The sequence below is a fragment of the Stomoxys calcitrans genome, chromosome 3 (genome assembly GCF_963082655.1).
Source record: "Stomoxys calcitrans chromosome 3, idStoCalc2.1, whole genome shotgun sequence".
Classification (NCBI taxonomy): Eukaryota; Metazoa; Arthropoda; class Insecta; order Diptera; family Muscidae; genus Stomoxys; species Stomoxys calcitrans.
In genome coordinates this window covers 108940606-108960093 of record NC_081554.1, presented here as the reverse complement: position 1 = coordinate 108960093, position 19488 = coordinate 108940606, and the positions used below count along the sequence as shown (strand labels likewise).

General features: G+C 41.9%; 1 protein-coding gene across 4 annotated transcripts in view; it reads right to left on the bottom strand.

Moving 5' to 3' along the window:
* LOC106090358 (uncharacterized) overlaps nt 1-8030 on the bottom strand; it is a 194461-nt gene extending 186431 nt beyond the window's left edge. For 3 of the 4 annotated variants that reach the window (XR_009397502.1, XR_009397503.1, XM_059364289.1), the window contains exon 1: nt 7466-8029. Coding sequence is in view for 2 of the 4 variants with exons in the window: in XM_059364289.1 (XP_059220272.1) it covers nt 7466-7945 (480 nt within the window). In the remaining 2 variants the exon portion in view is untranslated. Of the gene's footprint in view, nt 1-7465 lie in introns of all 4 variants that reach the window. The other variant, XM_059364290.1, reaches the window with a different exon arrangement.
* Between the last annotated feature and the right edge of the window lie 11458 nt (nt 8031-19488).

Below are 19488 nucleotides of genomic sequence, written 5' to 3'. Positions count from 1 at the left end.
TAAAATCTTCTTCCCCAATAGCGTTGTCAAAGTGATGAATCACTATGAATGCGTGTCAACAGCTGCAAATTTCCGCACAGCTGGGAGCTGATCGAAAAAAAAAGCTTTTTGGTAAGATTTGGTTTATGATCTCAAGCTCTGCAATTTTTAGTTGTTACGTTTTATAGAGTAGTTGTGATATATATACATTTTTAAGGCTCATTTGTAGTTTTTTTGCAGGTTATGTTTTTGGCGCTTTTTATATCAAATTTATTGACTTATAAGATTGTCTTCAGTGGGATAAATTATGGTGTTGTGGAATGTGTCTTTGTAGAGGTTACATGTGGTGTGGAAAAAATATTGATTGGGGTTGTATATTTACCTCATGGAAACTTTGAAGCGTTTGAGGACGAGGTTTCAGAACTGTTTGTTCGTTATTCAAAGATTATTGTGATGGGAGATTTTAACAATAATATGTTTGATATCACAAGGGTGCAAGCCGTAAGGCAGGCTTGCAGAAAGCTAAATTTAGCAGTTGTTCATAATTTGCACCACCATTTCAAGGCATGCCTTTATGTATATTTCCTTTTCTTCTCCGTCACAACGTTATGAGGAAGTCTATGATTATTATGACTATGCCTGTGTGGATCCTGACGAGGTTGAAGCACAGGTACAGACTTGTGGCTTATAATTGCATAACAAACACATAAATAAATATACCCCACCGTAATAAGTCGCGAGGACAAAATCGTCCCTTAGCCTAGAGGCCTCAAATGCATCCTCCATGGAGCTACAGAATTCCATCCAGTGATTGTTCTGAGCCTTTCTCAGCTCGCTCTTATATTTTCCTGGCTCCGCCTTATAGATTTTCTAATCGTGTGGTACCCTTGTGGCTGTTTAGCCGAGGGACCACTCCTGCAGTATTTTCTCCAAGGTTGAAACTAAAATAACAATGATCAGAGAGGCTCTGCCTGTTCCTGGTAATAAAGGTGGTTTATCCCCTTTATTCCAAGTCGCCAGATTGCAAAATATAATATATTCGATAAGCAGCTCACCCCTTTCGTTGACATCCGAACTTCCATCAGGAGGACCTTTATTGGAGATTTATCTGTAGAAACCAGACCATAGTCGGGATTCAGAACTTCCACCACTGTTGCGTTAGAATCGTCTTCTGATTCCGCTAGGTGTTCATCCTCACAAGATTCGTTAAATATTGTCATGATGAGTTTCCGTACGCATCCAGGGGCAGGTGAGAAAGCAGTGCAACCACTCTTCCTCAGGACACTGGACATTGCGGTTTGGAAGATTCCTCCTTAGATGCTTCACTAGCTGCTGCTGTCGAAGTGCATTTTGAGTTCCATCGTTCCCTGCTGGCACACACCTTGAGCCCAGTCCAACCGGATGACCCACCCACACAGGGATTGTCGGGTCCCGTTTCGATGCCTTCCCCCCCTGTTTCGATGGTCGCAGGGGTATTTTCAGTCTCCTGCAATCCGACAGACTTTAGCAGCCCTGTTCTTTTCCCTTGTCCCTGCCATCACCAAACTGTCCCTAGCAACATTAGCAAAAGTTATTGACCCATCTTACTATTGTTCACCCTAGTTCTTTTAGGCATGGGATGCCCTCCAAATGACCGCAGCCTTTTGGCTGACTGCGGTGCATTTTCCGAATCTTGACCTGTAGTCTTTGGAGTAGCCTGTGCAGCGAATCCAATTTAGGGAGCCTCTCTCCTTATAAGTGAGAGTCTTAGCCTCTCAATAAATCTGAGTGCACTGGGCTTTCTATTATTCCAACCTCTTGGTTTGCCTTAAGGCTCGAACCAGGTGTCTTCGTCAAAAGCCTCTTCTGACCAAACGTCTGTCGGTAGGTGGAGCCTGGAGCTGCCACTCCACCAGTCAAATTTCATTAGCAGACAACATGCGACAGTTCGATAAGACCACCGCAGCTGTTGGGTGTTTGGCGTCCATTCTAAGCCTACTCCCGGGCTCTAGATCTGCCGCTTTACTGGACACAGACGCAGCTCATCAACCGCCTAATGGATACGACTATGTTGTTGTTGTAGCCACATTTTCATGTCAAGGAGGTGATTTTCGTCATGCTCCTTTAGGTGAGCAAGCTCGTTCCGGTCTAAAGTACCGATCGCCGCGGGAACAGTGTGGTCATTGGTTATTTAAAGGAGCTAATAACTCGCCTTATACCGAGCATCATAGGCACTCAGTATTTGTGCAAGAGGCGGTGTCGCCCGATCTCTCACTGAGACTCTCCGCTCGATACCGCTGATTGTCCGCGACTGCCGTTGCAGCTGATCCGTATGGAGCATTCCACCATCCGTAATCTTTGGACGCGATCAGCAGCTCGCACTCTCTATAGTTTGTAGATACAGTACACGCGCTGTCGGATGTATTAGAGAAGAACAAGGCAGATATTACCGCCTTACAGGAAGTGCGATGGACTGGGAATGGCGTTACCACAACACCAAACGGTGATGAACTATACTATAGCTATCATAACCTTGTCTTAAGCTTTACTCCGCTGGATGAGATGCTAGCCACAATCCGCATAAAAGCCAAATTTTTCAAAATTAGCCTTATCTGTGCCCATGTCCCGACGGAAGATAAGGACGAGCAGACAAGGATATTTTCTAAGAGCGCCTAGAGAGAGTATGACCGCTGCTCCGCCCATGATATTAAAATCGTACTGGAAGATTTTAATGCGATGATGGGGAAGGAAGACATCTTTGGTCCAACAGTCGGAAAGTTTAGCCTCCAGGAGATAACGTCCGGTAAAGGGTTGAGGCTGATAGATTTCGCCGCGGCAAAAAACATGGTGGATAGTAGCACCAGATTTCAACATAAAAATTTTCACAAAGCCACATGGGTGTAACCCGATCAAAACACGAGGAACCAATCCATTCAATCCCATGGCAGCCGGTTGTACGCACCTGATTGACCTGATGGAATCCTTCATCGGCAAGGGCTGCCGCCTCAGTGTACGTGTTCGTCATTTTTTCGTCATGCGAGAGGCACATCCCGGAGTGCTGTCTCCGCACGATTTTGGTCCGTGCCGGGATTGATAAAATCCATACCATGGTTCTGTTCGGTTTACCATAACCGCTTCCATCAGTCCAGTCCCAATACTGCCAGGCCAGTGCCGGGAAGTGTATCATTTCTGCAATTGCATTGTAACGGTCTCCGTGGCAATATCGACGAGATTTTATGGGTCTGAAGAACATATTGGTTGCAGCGATCCAGTTCTCCCCTAGGTAACGACCACCGTGGCATAGCCGTGGCATTGCCGTGGCAGAGCAGATTGAAGGCTCCACGTTCTGCACAGTGAATGAGGATGCCCCCACTAGAATTACGAGGAGTTGTAGCAACTCGCCAGACATTTCCATTGCATCCCCTGATCTGCTGAGTGACGTATTCTGGCAAACCGTAATTTCTTTGGGAGCAGACCACCTCCCCATAATCCTCACCATCGACTGACCACCCGATTTCATAACCTTTGAGTGCCGGACGTTTATCAATCGGAAGAAGGCCGATTGGGCTGGCTTCAGACGGTACACCAATCGCCGCTTCAGTGAACTGGCACCTCCTCGGATGTGCTAGTTGCCGAGAGGAAATTCCTAGGCATCATTGACGCAGCAGCCGCTCACTTTAACCAGCCACTCGAATACCCCAAGTGCGGCCCGATTTCCTGGCGCAGGCAGTGCTACTCGCAGACGAGCGTGATGAGATTCATTGTACGGACCCCACTTACCCCAGAATCAGCGAGCTGAATCTGAAAATAAACAGGGTAGTCAACGAACTTAGGCGGAATTTGTGACGGGAACACTTGGAGAAATGTAACTTAGGCACCGGTTATGCAAGCTGTGGTCAACTGTTAAGTCACTCTCGAACCCTCCAGACGGCATAGAGATCGTATCATATGCGGACGATTGTACGATCGTGGCAACAGGCCCAGCCCATGTTGTTGTTGTAACCACATTTTCATGTGGAGGTGGGGATCCTCGTCTCCTGTAGGTGAGCAAGTGCGTTTCAGTGGTTTAATTATTTAAATGCGCCAGTAACTCGCCTTGTCATATCGAGCATCATAGGCACTCAGTATTTGTGCAAGAGCCGATGTCACCCGACCTCTCACTGAGATTCTCCGCTTGATACCGCTGATTGTTGTCGACTGCCATTGCAGCTACTCCGTATGGAGCACTCCACTATCCCCAACCTGTAAACGCGCCCGGTAGCTCGCAGCTAAGTTTTTCGTGACAGCAAAGAACACACAGATCGGACCTCAAAGATCCAGATTGTGTGGTGCACAGAGCTATCCCGCACCTCATATTTCGGTGCAAGAAATCTGAAGAAATCTGCCACCAAATCTTCAGCCACATTGTTCACTACAAACACGCGTGAGGCGAATGCCGAGCTGACTGTGATGGTCGATGGAGAAATGATTCCGACCATCAAGTGTCAAAAACACTTGGTGTTATATTTGACAGCTCTTACACATTCTCCCAATATACCACAGAAATTTTAGTCAAAAGTAGAAACAAGGTCCTCAAGTCACATGTCTGCAGCACTTGTGGTGCAGACAAAGAAACCTTGTTGACCACGTATAAAGCAATTGGCCGGTCTTTGGTAAGTTATGCAGCGTCAGTGTGGTCTCGTCAGCTCCGTGACACGCAGAGGAATAGTATTCAGATCTATCAGAATGCCGCCTTTCGAACTGCGCCGGGCTATCTCCTCAGTTCTCATCAGGAGACTGAGGAGATAGTAGGAAAGATCCTACCAGTGCGAAGACATAACTACATGCTGTCTAAACAAAACATTTTGTGGTGTTATCGCAGAGACCTTCCAAATCACCATCTTGCGGATAAGTATCCACCGCCCAGAAGCTTTAAGGTAGATCTACATGATCAAGAGCGTGAGGTCCAGAACTACAAAAGAGAACATCTAGATCAATCGGCATATCATGAGGGTCTAGACAACATTCATGCAGACACGGTAGCAGATGCGGTAAATAGATACCGGGTGAAAGAGGAGAACGACCGCCTCCCATTGCAACTGAAGAAATAGACCTTCACCATCAAACCAGAGCAGTTCTGGCTCAATTACGAACCGGCAGATGCAGCCGCCTAAATTCCCACAGAGCAAGTGCAGGATGTATGTCCCAATTGTGACCAGAGACCTCACGACACACATCACCTGATTAACTGCCCAGCCAGACCCAGATCCCTATGAACGCACCCCATCTTAGTCGCAGAGTTCCTGAATCTGGACGCTCAGCAGAATCAATCAGACGAAAGATAGAACACAACACACTGCTACAACAACAACAACCTAATTCATCACGCTGTAATAGATGAAAGGCATTCATCCAGCGTGTTAGATGTACGATCGATCCGGGGACGAATGTAGATTCGGATCATTACCTTGTTGCAGCAAAGTTTTGCACTTGTTTGAACATGGCGAGAAAAACACTATATAACACTGCACGGGAGCTGAACATTGAAAACAAACAAAAATAATTGCAACGGCATACTCCACTCGACAACTGCTTTATTAAAGCACTCCTTGTTCCGATTATATAATGGCGCAGTGGCAAACCATTGCCCACTCCATGGATAATACCGCGAAATCCGTACTTTGGTACCGGAAGCCTCCCCCAAGAAACCCGTGGTACGACCAAGTATCGGGAGAAAGGGAGAGGACAAACGTCTATTCCGCAGAAAGAAAAAGGAAAAGGAAAGACGTGAGCGTGAGCGTGAGTTATACAGGAGTCAGAATAAAGTCGGGAAATTCTACCAAAGAATAAAATATCAAACCGATGGCTTTGGTGCAGGCACATCCTCCTGCAGAAACAAAGAAGGATATCTGGCCACAGTCGACAGACGAAGGCCACATGTCGACAGACGAAGATTACACTATACAAGATACTGATACACCCGTGTTATATGGTTTTGTGGCACGGGTACTTGTAAAAGTAGACGAGGCCGTGTTTGAGAGGAAGATTCTTCGTAAAATGTATGGAGCAGTTTGCGTTAATGGAAAATATAGACTTCGTATGAACCACGAACTGTATGACGACGATAGCATAGTTACACGTAACCTCTAGATCAAGCGGCATATCAAGCAGGTCTAAACAACATTCATGCAGACAGGGTAGCGGATGCGGTAATTGGCTACCGGGTGAATGTAGTCCTTGGAGAACGACCGCCACCCGGCAAACCAGAGTAGTTCTGGCTCAATTACGTTCCAGCAGATGCAGCTGCCTCAATTCCCACAGAGCTAGGATTGATGCCGACGTGCAAGATGTATGTCCCGATTGTAACCAGGGCCCGCACGATACACGTCACCTGTTTAACTGCCCGGCCAGACCCACCTCGGATCCAGATCCCTGTGGACGCAGCCCATCTTAGTCGTAGAGTTCCTGGTTCTGACTAACGAGGAACACCGCACAAATCGCAGCTCAGCCAAGTTCTACGCACGATAGCAGCTTAATAAAAACGCACCGATTAATAAGTATTAGATTTTTTCCGATCGCTTAGATATACTCTTTTAATAGGCAGACAAATGGATGTGAATAAATCGGCAAATATATGTACCTATATACTTTACTTTTTACATCTACGATATTTAAATGAGTAGCAAGCAAAATAAGTTAAAATACCGCTATCCTATGATGGACGGTTTACAAATAAAAGAAAATGAGGAAAATATTACAAGCTACTTCGGTGCAAGAAAACTAATCACCACCAAACATCGTCAACCACACAAAATGGATAGCGGATTTAGGCATAGACAGTATTCGCAGGTGTTTTGTTGTAGCCACATTTTCATGAGGAGGTGACGATTCTCGTCACGCCCCTGTAGGTGGGCAAGCTCGTTCCGGTCCAAAGGACCGATCGCCGCAGAAACAGTGTGGTCATTGGTTATTTAAAGGCGGCAATAGCTCGCCTTGTCATGTCGAGCATCATAGCCACTTAGTATTTATGTTGAGACTCCCCGCTCTACGCCGCTGACTGTCATCAACTACCGTTGCAACTACTCCGTATAAAGCATTCCACTATCCGCAACCTTTGGACGCGCCCGGTAGCTCGCAGCTAAGCTTCTCGTGGCAGCCCGTGCCAGGTGTAGTCGGCAGTAAAAATAATCAGAAGTATTCCAACCTTCAAGATGCAGGAGCAGCCGCTTTAATTTCTATTCTCTGTAATTGACACCAACCTGCTGGATACCTGTCCGACTTGCAGGCTCAAACCACAGTGCACTCGTTAGAATTTTATAAAAATAATACGAGTTTAGTACGTGGACCACAATTTTTTGGAACCCCTTCCTAAAATGTAATGCATTCAAAATGATTTGAGCATATTACTTTACAAACCCGTTTTAGAAATACCAATTAGGATACATGTCCAATTCTACCAATGCTTTGTTTTAACAGCTCATGAGGCTATGAAGACATATGTATTAAAAGTGAAGTGTATACCACATACCTCTAAGGATAGACATCTAAGTATTTGTATTACTATAGACGGCGATGAATCATCATCAAAATTTTGAAATGTCTCATCCCCAATGTTTTCAGGTACAAATTTATTCTTTACCTTACTTCTTTCTTTGTTATTTCGAATATCTGGCTTCTCTTCTTTTGACAACTCAGAATTTGAGTGCTGAAAATTTTTGGGCAAACATGAATCACTAGGGGAAATTATCAACGGTAAAGAATCATCTGTCGACTTATCAAATCTCTTATTTTTGTCACGGATTGGACTCTTTGCAAAATGATTATTATACAGATTTTTGTTGCAACCGCAGTCCGTAAATAAGCGTCTCCGAACTTGAGACTCATCACACAAACGATGGGTCTGGACATCATTTTCTCCAATTGATACCAAACACAACCGACAAACTTGGAAAAACTTTTGTGGAATACTGCACATTATTAGGAAAATACGACGGGTAAATTTAATCATAAGATGAAGTTTTAAGATCAGAAGGTAAATAATTGAAAATGTTTACATGGTCTGCATTACGAAGTTCATAATATGCATGTGTCAAATAAAAGATAAAGGAACATATGACATTTTGCCTTCCAACGAAAAATTTTCTAAAGAAAAAACTGAAATTCGAATTTTAGTTCAGAAAATAAATCTAGATGGCACAATCACCCAAAACAAATTTTTGCAGATAGTTTATCTTAAGCAAATTATTTTTGGAGTACATTCAAGAGGTAGAGTCAATTGCCTAAACACCAGTGTACACCAGCGTAATGCGGCCAGCTTATTGTTTTTTTTTAATTTGCGGGCACACACAAGATTGTTTTATAAGTAGTATTGGTACGGAGCACGATATATGCCAAGGCGGATTTAACAAGGAAGTCTCGCTCGAACAGGTTTGACGGCCAGGTTAACAGCCGGCCGGGTTTGACGGTATTAAGATGTCAGATTTGCATTCTCTTTCTTGTCATCTTTTTTCTCGCATATTGACTACTCATGTACGCACATGTATGCACACACGCACACAAACTTCTTGTGTGTGTTGGGAAACAGTCGATCAGCTTGATGGTACAATGGCGGATTGCACCATAGATTTGTGGTTGTTGTACAAATGAGACCACCTTTAATTGTTTCCTTGAGTGGCAAATGCCGTAAATTTAAATGTCAAAGTGGTTTTAGAAAAAAACGTTATTTTACAACTTATCTTCTACAAACGTTTTTTATATTTGTATTTTTATCATAAGAACACGGCTTTTTTGCTTATGTGTGGAATATCGGATCAGATATAACATGTTTTTAAGATTTTAGAAATATATCACAGCTGTGATATCAAGCCTTTGACATTTAGATGTGCTGCAAAATCAAAACAAAAAAAAATACTAAGCTGCTCGCATGTCTTCACCTTATTAGTGCACGGAGCATCCTGCATTCACAGCCAGCAGCAATTGCCCAACAACAAAATATTGAGTGCACTATCTGTCAAAATCAGCAATAGGGGTTTGTAATTTATTTTGCTTTCGGAATAGTCGCTGAAATATTTAATTGTTTCGCGAGGGAAATTTTACAGTAATCATTTTCATACCAAAATGCGTTTTTTATCTGCACTTATGGTTTTACATTTTTTTTACAATTAAATAATATAACAAAGAAAAACAACTAACCATTCAAACAAACAAAACAAACAAAAATTGTTTATGTTTGATTCTTTTTCGAGACGAGCTCAATGATCGGAGATGCAAATGGAAAAGGAAAGCCAAAGATACCTGGGCACACGGACACACAGCGAGAGCTATTGCCGTTGTCTTAGCGTTCGAAGCCATCAATTCAACTTTCAACAGATGCACAAAATCATGTGTAGTACGAAAAAGTGTAATTAAGCACAGACAGAATGTCTCCCATTACACAAAAATAAATGCATTGGAAAAAGAACAGCTAGTAAGCAGGTTTGTCGAGTGTGGCTAATGTGGTAATTGTATCATAGATGCGTTTTCGCTATGAATACGATTCAAATACAACATACCAACGCACGGCCCTTGAAGCCATCACACCTTATATGGTTGAAAAGTCTTCTAACCAAAATCGAAACGCGTCCCATAGTGGTCGGTGTGTGTTGCTATCTTTGGAATTCCTTTTCCGTCTCGAAAGAGAAACAAACAAAAATTGTAAAATTTAATGATCTCGCCCTAATGGTTGGTACTATGTTAGATTTTCGCAATATTTTTTCGTGATTACTTTTTTTAGATAAACCAAATCGAAACGCGTCCCATAGTGGTCGGTGTGTGTTGCTATCTTTGGAATTCCTTTTCCGTCTCGAAAGAGAAACAAACAAAAATTGTAAAATTTAATGATCTCGCCCTAATGGCTGGTACTATGTTAGATTTTCGCAATATTTTTTCGTGATTACTTTTTTTAGATAAAAGATTTTGAAGGAAAAAAATTTTTGATTTTATTCAGTGAGGGAATGTCCCCTCATTACCTATGAAAAATTCTTCATAAAATATTATGTTTTCATGGAGATTTTCGTAGTGTTTCAACAAAGTAACCATGAAAAATATATGTTTTCAACTGTGGAAAACGAATATAGAACCAGCCTTACCAGGCAAAAAACTTGAAAAATGATTTATTTTTGCCATTTTCCTTACTATAAACAGAGAACTACTTTTTCACCTGTATCTTTCAGCGTTTCGCCGACGATTTTTTTATATGGAGATTGAAGCGTTCCGCTTGAAAACCTGATAGAAAAGTTATAGCATGGTTGATTTAACAAGGTTGGCTCACTCGAAATCAATTATACAACACTGTGGTGATGGTGGAGCAAATTCCCACTAGGCTGTCAAATTGACATTCTAGTTGACATTCTAGTTTTTTTTTGCTGTATCGTATATAGCACCCACAAGATCAAACGATACTTGATTAAAAAAGTGTAAAATATAAATCAAAACAATTAAAATGTGATAAAGGATCAAAAAGTGAAAAAATTTTAAAATCCAAATAAAGTATTTGACGTTCTAGTGGGATTTGGAAACAACTCTGGAGTTGGACAATTCCCTCAGCTGAGCAAATGAGCCAACCTTCTTAATTCAACCGTGAGTTGTAGGGTTTGTATTGTAATAAGATGACAGTTATACAGAGTGACACTAACACAAAAAACTAAGAATGTAAGGGAATTATCAACCGTTTTTAGCTACTGTCGCCAGAATATTAAGCTGTGAATAAACTAATTCCATTCAGGAAGACGTAAATGGACTTCGTTTCAAATAGTGCGTACACCGAATTAAATGGGAGATCAATACCATCAATTTTGTATACCACAGTTATCCCAAAATAGTTTTTCGTAAAACAATCTTTAAAAGCAGAGATCAATACCTTTAATTTGGTGTACCACACATATCCCAGAACTGTTTTCCAGATTTCTATTTTGAAACTGGAGGTCAGGACACTTCGTTCAAGAAAGCACGCATACCAAATTAAAGAGGCGATTAACACCTTTAATCAAGGCGGATTTAAAAAGGTGGTCTCACGCAAACAGCTGTTAACAGCCGGCCAGGTTTGACGTATTAAGATATCAGATTTTTGTTTGCATTCTCGTTTTTGTTATCTTCTTTATCGCATATTATCTGCTCAGGTGAGCAAACGTATACACACACGCACACAAATTTCTTCGTATGAGTTGGCAAAACGTCGATCAGCTTGATGGAAAGTTGGCGGATTGCACCATATGATTTGTGGATGGTGTAAAAATGAGACCATGACCTTTAATTTGGTGTACCACACATATCTCAGAACTGTTTTTCGTATTTTTCTTATAACAATCCTTCCCGATTTCTATTTTGAAACTGGAGGGCTGGAAACTCTGGGAGCCATAAATGGACTTCTTTCAAAGGGGAGATGAACACCTTTAATTTGGTGTACCATACATACCCCAGAACAATTGAAGATCAAACATTTCAGATTTCTATTTAGAAACTGAAGGGCAGGACAAATGCGGTTAATATTATAGTAACATTGATAATACCTATACAGGGTGACACAATATTTTAAACAAATTTCTACTTTGAGCACTGTACGCAGCTGTAGTAAAAATTTCGTTCGCAAACACATGGTGACAATAAACGATACATTTGTTTGACCAATCTGCTACACTTGTTGGATGATCAATTTTGTATATATCAAAACTAAGCAACTTTATGTACAAATAAAAAAATTAAAACATAGGATTTTGCGTACAATGTGTTCCCGTCGTTTTTTATTCCAAACTGAAATATCGTTTTATTATAAATTTGCCGAAGATCACAAGTTAAGGGTGGTAGTATGTTCGCTTTTAGCGAAATATTTTCATGATTACGTTTTTTAGATAATAGATTTTGAAGCAAAAGAACTTGCTGATTTCATTCAAAAGTACATTCTGCTATAAAATAAATGTTTTTGATTTATTTTAGAAGTATTTTATTTGTATTTTCATCATTATAACAATGTTTTGTTGCTTATGTGTAAAACATCGGATCAAATAGAAACCTTCGTTAAGATTTTAAAAAAACACAGATGCGTTATCAAGCCGTTAACATTTGGATTTACTGCAAATTCAAACCAAATATAAAAATTGTACTCAGCTGTTCGCATGACCTCACCTTATAAGTACATCCTGGACAGGCACTTGTTTATGAATGTTTAAAGTCAGAAATCCATTTAATAGACTCCTTTAGGTAGGAAAAGTTACGTTAATATTTAAACCCAACATTTGAGATCATCTGTTTTCCGTTTATAAAATCAGCTGACAAGAGTCTTAAATCAGGATTTATTCATGACAAATTGGTAGTGTACCGTAAACATTTAAGTACAATTTTTTCTTGCGAAGTGCACTATATGTCAACGAGTTTTGGTTGTGTGCGTGTATAATAGTTAAGAACTATAACACATAAGCAACGAAAATAGCGCGAACTAGTAACGTACACAAAATTAAAGTTCCACTTATCACTGATTTTGACAGATTTTGCTGTTGGGCAACTGCACCTACCTGTAAATAAATATATCTTGGATTTAATGAGCAGTGCAGACGGAGTTTTGAGTTTTTAGTGCAATGGGAGGCAATATAGAGGTACAAAGGAGTGAGGTAGGCACAAGATATATTCATTTATAGGTATTGGCAGTTTCCCAACAACAAAATATTGAGTTCATTATCTGTCAAAATCAGTGATTAGTGCAACCCTGATTTGGGGTATATTACTAGTTCGCATCATTCTTCGTTGTTTGTGTGTATAGTTCTTACCTATAAACACACACAAAACAGACAGATAGTGCACTTCGCAAAAAAATTGTACTCAGATGTTTACGGTACACTACCTGGTAGGTATGTCATTGGTAGGCATGAGTATGGGGTTCACAGAAAAGGCAATTTTTGATAAAGTCTGTGAACCATGGTGGAGGTCCGTCCACCAAAGGCCTCATCACCTAGGCAATATTCTGCTATATGGGGACATTACACATGCCAACTAATGGCTGGTACTATGTTTGTTTTTCACGGTTATTGTTTTGAAACACTTAAAAAATCTCTATGATAACATAATAATCTTGTGAAAATTGCATCCTAAGTAAAGCGCAGTATTCACATCTAGCGAAATTTTCGTTGCCATAAGAAATGCATTGACAAATCCTAAGCGAAATTTTCGTTACCGGTACCTCAAAATTTTTTCCTTCCGTAACAGGGTGACATAATAGCCATTGATGAATTTTTTATTGCAACTACCAATAAAAATGAATGTTTTAGTAGCTCCATGCAACACGAAATTAAATTATTTGCAAATGAAAACGATAAATTACACCGCATATGTACTATATTAGCCAATAATGATTAAAATTCGGCAAAAATTATAAACCGTTGGATGTCGCCACCTTGTGTTCTACACAAATATTTTTCTGTGGCGACATAAATGGGGAGAAAGGGGAGATCAGCACCTTTAATCTTGTACACCACAATTACCCCAGAACTGCTTTTCGTAGAACAAACCTTCCAGATTTATCTTTCGAAATTGGGGGGCAGGACACCAAATCCACTCTGGAAACCATTGCTGGACTTCATTCAAAAAAGTTCATGCACCAAATTAAAGTGTTAATCAATACTTTTAATTTGGTATCCCACATTTTACCCAAAACTGTTTTTCGTAGAACAAATCTTCCAGATTTCTATTTCGAAACTGAAAGGCAGCACAAATACGTTTTTTCTGGTATCCCATCACTTCAGCCCTGCTGAAGAATTATTTGGCCATGGAATTACTACGCCAACGTGTGTCTATCAGTTGTTTAAATGACTTTCTCTGCACGTCATATTTTTCACTCTCAAATAGCATGTGTGATGTTGTCTCAGGTGGGCCGCACTGGATACACAAATTAATTGGTACCACTTAGAATTTGAATAGTGTGTTGTTGCAGAAGCAACGATTGGTCAGATTTCGGTTTATCGTCTTTATCTTTTCTAGCTTAAGATCACTGCCCTTAAACCATAGTTTCTTCCGTACTGTGGGAAAAATTCTACAAAAATGGAATGATCCCTCCGCCACAATACCTCCTTCCATAGCCTTCCTTCAACTACAGACCTCGCATCTTCAATGAGCCATGATGTTTCAACCAACTACCCAATATTCTTGGCGCCCCTTGCCCTTAATTTAATACCGCTGTGACCTGTAACGTAATGGAGTTCCACACCCAGGGGAATCGCTTTCGCCAATTCCACAAATTGTCCAATCAGGTAGTTGGTAGGATCATCTCCATGGATAGCCTGGATGTCACTCAAACTATCTGTAAGGATAGCCACTTTCAGTATGTCGTTCTTACTTGCGTACTCCACCGTTTTTATGAAGTTATTGCTGTTAGCCAGCTTCTCGCGAAGTACTTTCCAGTGAAAATCTATAGCATTGTCGTTCAACAGGACCACATCTATTGCAGAACTAGCCACCACAGTCTTGAATGTCGGATCACCACCGTTGATGCAAAAGAAATTGGAGGAAGAGGTAAAATCCCGCAAAACCTCACCTCTCCGTTCGTGAATTTCCCCACTCAATAGCCGTCCATCCACAAACAATATTTGTTTTCCACCCCGAGTAAGTACATGTGAGCAAGATCTCTTACACTAATAAACACTCAGTTACAATTAGAAATTTGGCGATCGCGGTTATGTTACATAAGAAAACGACTTGTTGCGCAGCAACTGTGATTGTGCTATTCTTGGGCGTCGTGAACACTTTTCATCAATATTTTCCGCTTATTTTTTTATATGGAGTTTCACCGCGAAAACCGAATATAGTACCAACCTTAACGAAAAAAAGAGTCAAGTTTAATGGCAACGCAAAAAAAAAAAATAATATCACAACACTCGTTACAGGACCAGCTCCTCAAATGCCTCAGGATTGCCACTCGGCATAGTCTCTTATTTTCTTTATATCTTTCTCATTCAGGCTTTTATTCATGTTATTCTTCAAATCTTCAAGTATCTTCGACACCTTTTTAGCTAACTCATTTAATTTTCTCGGTGACGAACTATACTATAGCTGCCATAACACGAGGCATGAATTTGGCTGCGGATTTGTGGTTAGTCGAAGACTAAAACACCTTGTCTCCAGCTTTACTCTGGTGGATGAGAGGCTAGCCACAATCCGCATAAAAGCCAAATTCTTCAACATCAGACTTATTTGTGTCCATGCCCCGACGGAAGACAAAGACGAGCAGACCAAGGATATTTTCTACGAGCGCCTAGAGAGAGAATATGACCGCTGCCCCGCCCATGATATTAAAATCGTTCTGGGAGATTTTAATGCGAAAATAGAGAAGGAAGAAATGTTTGGTCCAACAGTCGGAAAGTTTAGCCTCCACGAGATAACGTCCAGTAATGGATTGAGGCTGATAGATTTCGACGCGGCAAAAAACATGGTAGTTAGTAGCACCAGATTTCAACATAAAAATATCCACAAAGCCACATGGCTGTCACCCAATCAAAACACGAGAAACCAAATTGATCACGTTGTGATAGATGGAAGGCATTCATCCAGCGTGTTAGATGTACGATCGATCCGTGGAGTGAATATAGATTTGGATCATTACCTTGTTGCAGCAAAGGTTCGCACCCGTTTGAACATGGCGAGGAAAGTACGACCTGACACTGCACGGAAGCTGGACATTGAAAAGCTGCAGACACAACAAATGGCAGCGGCATACTCCACTCGATTGACCCAACTGCTTGATGAAAGCACTCCTTGTTCCGATGATATAATGGCGCAGTGGCAAACTATTGCCCACTCCATGGAAAATGCCGCGAAATCCGTACTTGGGTACCGAAAGCCTCCTCCAAAAAACCCATGGTACGACCAAGAGTGTCGAGATGCTACTGAAGCCAAGAATGCGGCATATAGAGCAACCCTGCAATCAGTAGCAACGCGCCAGATGAAGGAGAGGTATCGGGAGAAAAGGAGAGAGGAGAAACGTCTATTCCGCAGAAAGAAAAAGGAAATAGAAAGACGTGAGTGCGAGCGAATTGAGATGTACAGGAGTCAGAATGAAGTCCGGAAATTCTAGTAAAGAATTAAACACCAAACCGATGGTTTTGGTGCAGGCACATCCTCCTGCAGAGACAAAGAAGGAAATCTGGTAACTGACACAGACAACATGCTGAAGATATGGAAAGAACATTTTACCCAACTGCTAGTGTCCGATGTTGGCGGCGAAGAGTATACCGCAGGACCAATCCCTGATGACGGTATAGAATGTTTACCTCCTAGTCAGAATGAGGTGCAAGTAGCAGTAACCCGACTAAAGAACAACAAGGCACCAGGAGCCGACGGGTTACCCGCTGAACTATTTAAGACCGGAGGCGACACACTGATAAGGCGTATGCATCAGCTTATCTGCGCAATCTGGCTAGAATGACGCATACCCGACGATTGGAACCTCAGCATACTATGTCCCGTACACAAGAAAGGAGACAAGACGGAATGTGCCAACTACAGAGGAATAAGTCTCCTCCCCATCGCATACAAGATACTCTCGAGCGTACTGTGTGAAAGATTAAAACCTAAAGTCAATGAGATAATTGGGCCCTATCAATGCGGTTTTAGACCTGGTAAATCCACCCTAGACCAGATATTCACACTGCGCCAAATCCTGGAAAAAACCCGAGAAGGACAAATCAACACCTACCATCTCTTTGTTGACTACAAAGCCGCCTTCGATACTCCTTTACGTTCAAAGGTATTTCAAGCCATGTCTGAGTTTGGTATCCCTGCAAAATTAATAAGAATCTGCAGGATGACAGAGATCGTGTGATCTCTTTAATATCCTGCTGGAGAAGATTATACGAGATGCAGAAGTGAATAGATATGGCACACTAATCACAAGAGAGCACATGCTACTTGCCTATGCCGACGATATCGATATCTTAGGTCGGTCACCGGTCAAGTAGTAACTGCAGCCTTTGAAAGAATCGAAAGAGAGTCAGTGAAAATGGGTCTGGCAGTAAATGGAGATAAGACGAAATGGATGGTCTCCACTCCCAAAAAGCCTTGTACAACCGAGCAGATAAAGAACATGGAGAAAGTTGGGAATCACAACTTTCAGATAGTCAGTAACTTTATCTACCTCGGCACCGCCGTAACCAAAACGAATGACACCAGTTTTGAGATAAAGCGAAGAATAATACTGGCAAAGACGACTATGCTACTTTGGACTAAGTAAGCAGTTTAGAAACAAGGCCATCTCTCGACAGACGAAGACTACACTTTACAAGACACTGATACTACCCGTGCTGTTATATGGTTCTGAAGCATGGGTACTTGTGAAAGCAGATGAGGCAGTGCTTGGAGTATTTGAGAGAAAGATTCTTCGTAAAATATATGGACCAGTTTGCGTTAACGGAGAATATAGGCGACGTATGAACCACGAGCTGTATGACGACGTTAGCATAGTTACACGCATCAAAATACAACGGCTGCGTTGGCTAGGTCATGTTGTCAGAATGGATGAAGAAGCTCTAGCAAAGAAGTCTTTTGAAGGCAAACACGGTGGTACACGCAAACCGGGAAGACCAAAAGCCCGATGGAAAGATCAAGTTGTGGGAGACACCTCGAAACTTGGTGTCAGAGATTTTAGAATGAGCGCAGAAGATCGAGGCGCTTGGAACGCTATTCTACGTTCGGCTAGTGGAAGAAATATTCTGTCATAGCCAATTAAAGTAAAGTAAGTATTTAATTTTCTCTCCAGCTCCGTGGTCCGCAACAGCACCCTGGAACACCTCACACTCCTCCAATGACTTCCTCTGCTCTTCAAATTTCCTTGCTGCATTCTCATTCTCCCGATTACGATTCTTATTCAGTTTCACCACTGGAATATGGGAAATTATTGTGGAAATAATCAGGGGTAGACACCACCTGTGGTCTTACAGGTTACTTAGCCCTTCCGGCATTTCTATTGGCAGCCTGGAAAGTCGGAAATAAACCGTCCACTTCCTCATCTAAAATACTAAATTGATTCAAAAATAATGTGGCATACCATATGCACTCCTCTTTATAGCTTAGGTTGCTGGTTGTCATAGCGTATTTAATGCTATACTCCTTCTCTCCTCGACATGCTCTGTCGGTGGGGTGGTGGTCTGCCTTGCAGTTTGTGCAGCTAGGCTTGGCTGAGCACACCTCCTTCTCTTCGTGTCTATAATAGCACTTACGACAAGCGCTAACTCGATCCCTGCAGTGTTCGGCATAATGATTGAATCTGTAGCATCTCACACACTGTCCAAACGGTATCACCGGCTTAATGGGGTAAGTTATGGTTTCCTTAAACATCGTCACACTATGAGGTACTTTTGAACCCTTTGAATAAAATCTTCACTTTGCTTGTCGGGATAAATTCCCCACGTTCTCTTCTATTAACGCTAGAGATCTACTGTTTTGAAACGATGGTCGTACGCAAGTATCCACTATCCATATCCATATTCATCTGCACATCTTACGTCATGCCCATCTTCGCTATGATGTGTCTCTTGATCTTCGGTTGATAGCCTAATTCGACTATTATCAGCCAACGCATTCGCTGATCTATAGTCCCTAAACATAACATTCGCTCGCCCATATCCAAACTTCGATATCATCGTGATGTTTTGCACATTTAATTCGGGCAACACCCAGGGAAGTTTCTTTTGGCCAGGGCCAAAATGTTTATTGGGCTTCTGTTTGCGTCCTTGTTTGATCACGTCCACGTAAACTATGCAATCACCTTGATGCCCCGCATCATATCTGCACTTGGTTCGATTCTGAGCATATCTGTCATTCGTATTACTCTGGCCATGCTGGGATCCCGCAGCTCTCTCGTCTTGAGTCTTGTCCCCATTGGGCTTCGATTCACTGCCTAACTGTCGCCGGGCACCACTTACCATTTCTCTATCCTCATCTTTAAGCTCAAGTCTTGGATCCATCGATCTGGAACGGCGATTGCTACGCGATCTTACATTATAATCGCCTCTATCCGGCGAAATGTATACCATTATAAAACTGTCCTCCGCTTAAAATGAAAAACAAATCAAAAACGCAGCTCCTGACAAGCTCTGTAAAAATACCACACTCCAACACGTACACACTCTGATGTGCTTGTGGCCGAGAGGAAATTCCGAGACATCATTAACGCAGCAGCCACTCGCTTTATACCAGCCGGTCGAATACCCCAAGTGCGACCCAATTTTCCGGCGCAAGCAGTGGTACTCGCAGAAGAGCGTGATGGGATTCGTGCTATGGACCCCGCTAACCCCATAATCAGCGAGCTGAATCTGGAAATAAACAGGGTAGTCAACGAACATAAGCGGAATTTGTGGCTGGAACACTTGGAGCAATGTAACTTAGGCACCGGTGTAGGCAAACTGTGGGTCACTGTTAAGTCACTCTCGAACCCCGGTAGACGGGATGACAGGACCTCAGTCACTTTCGGCGAGATAACCGTGACTGATCCGAAGAGATGCGCCAGGTTGTTCAACCGTCAATTTATTGTGCATC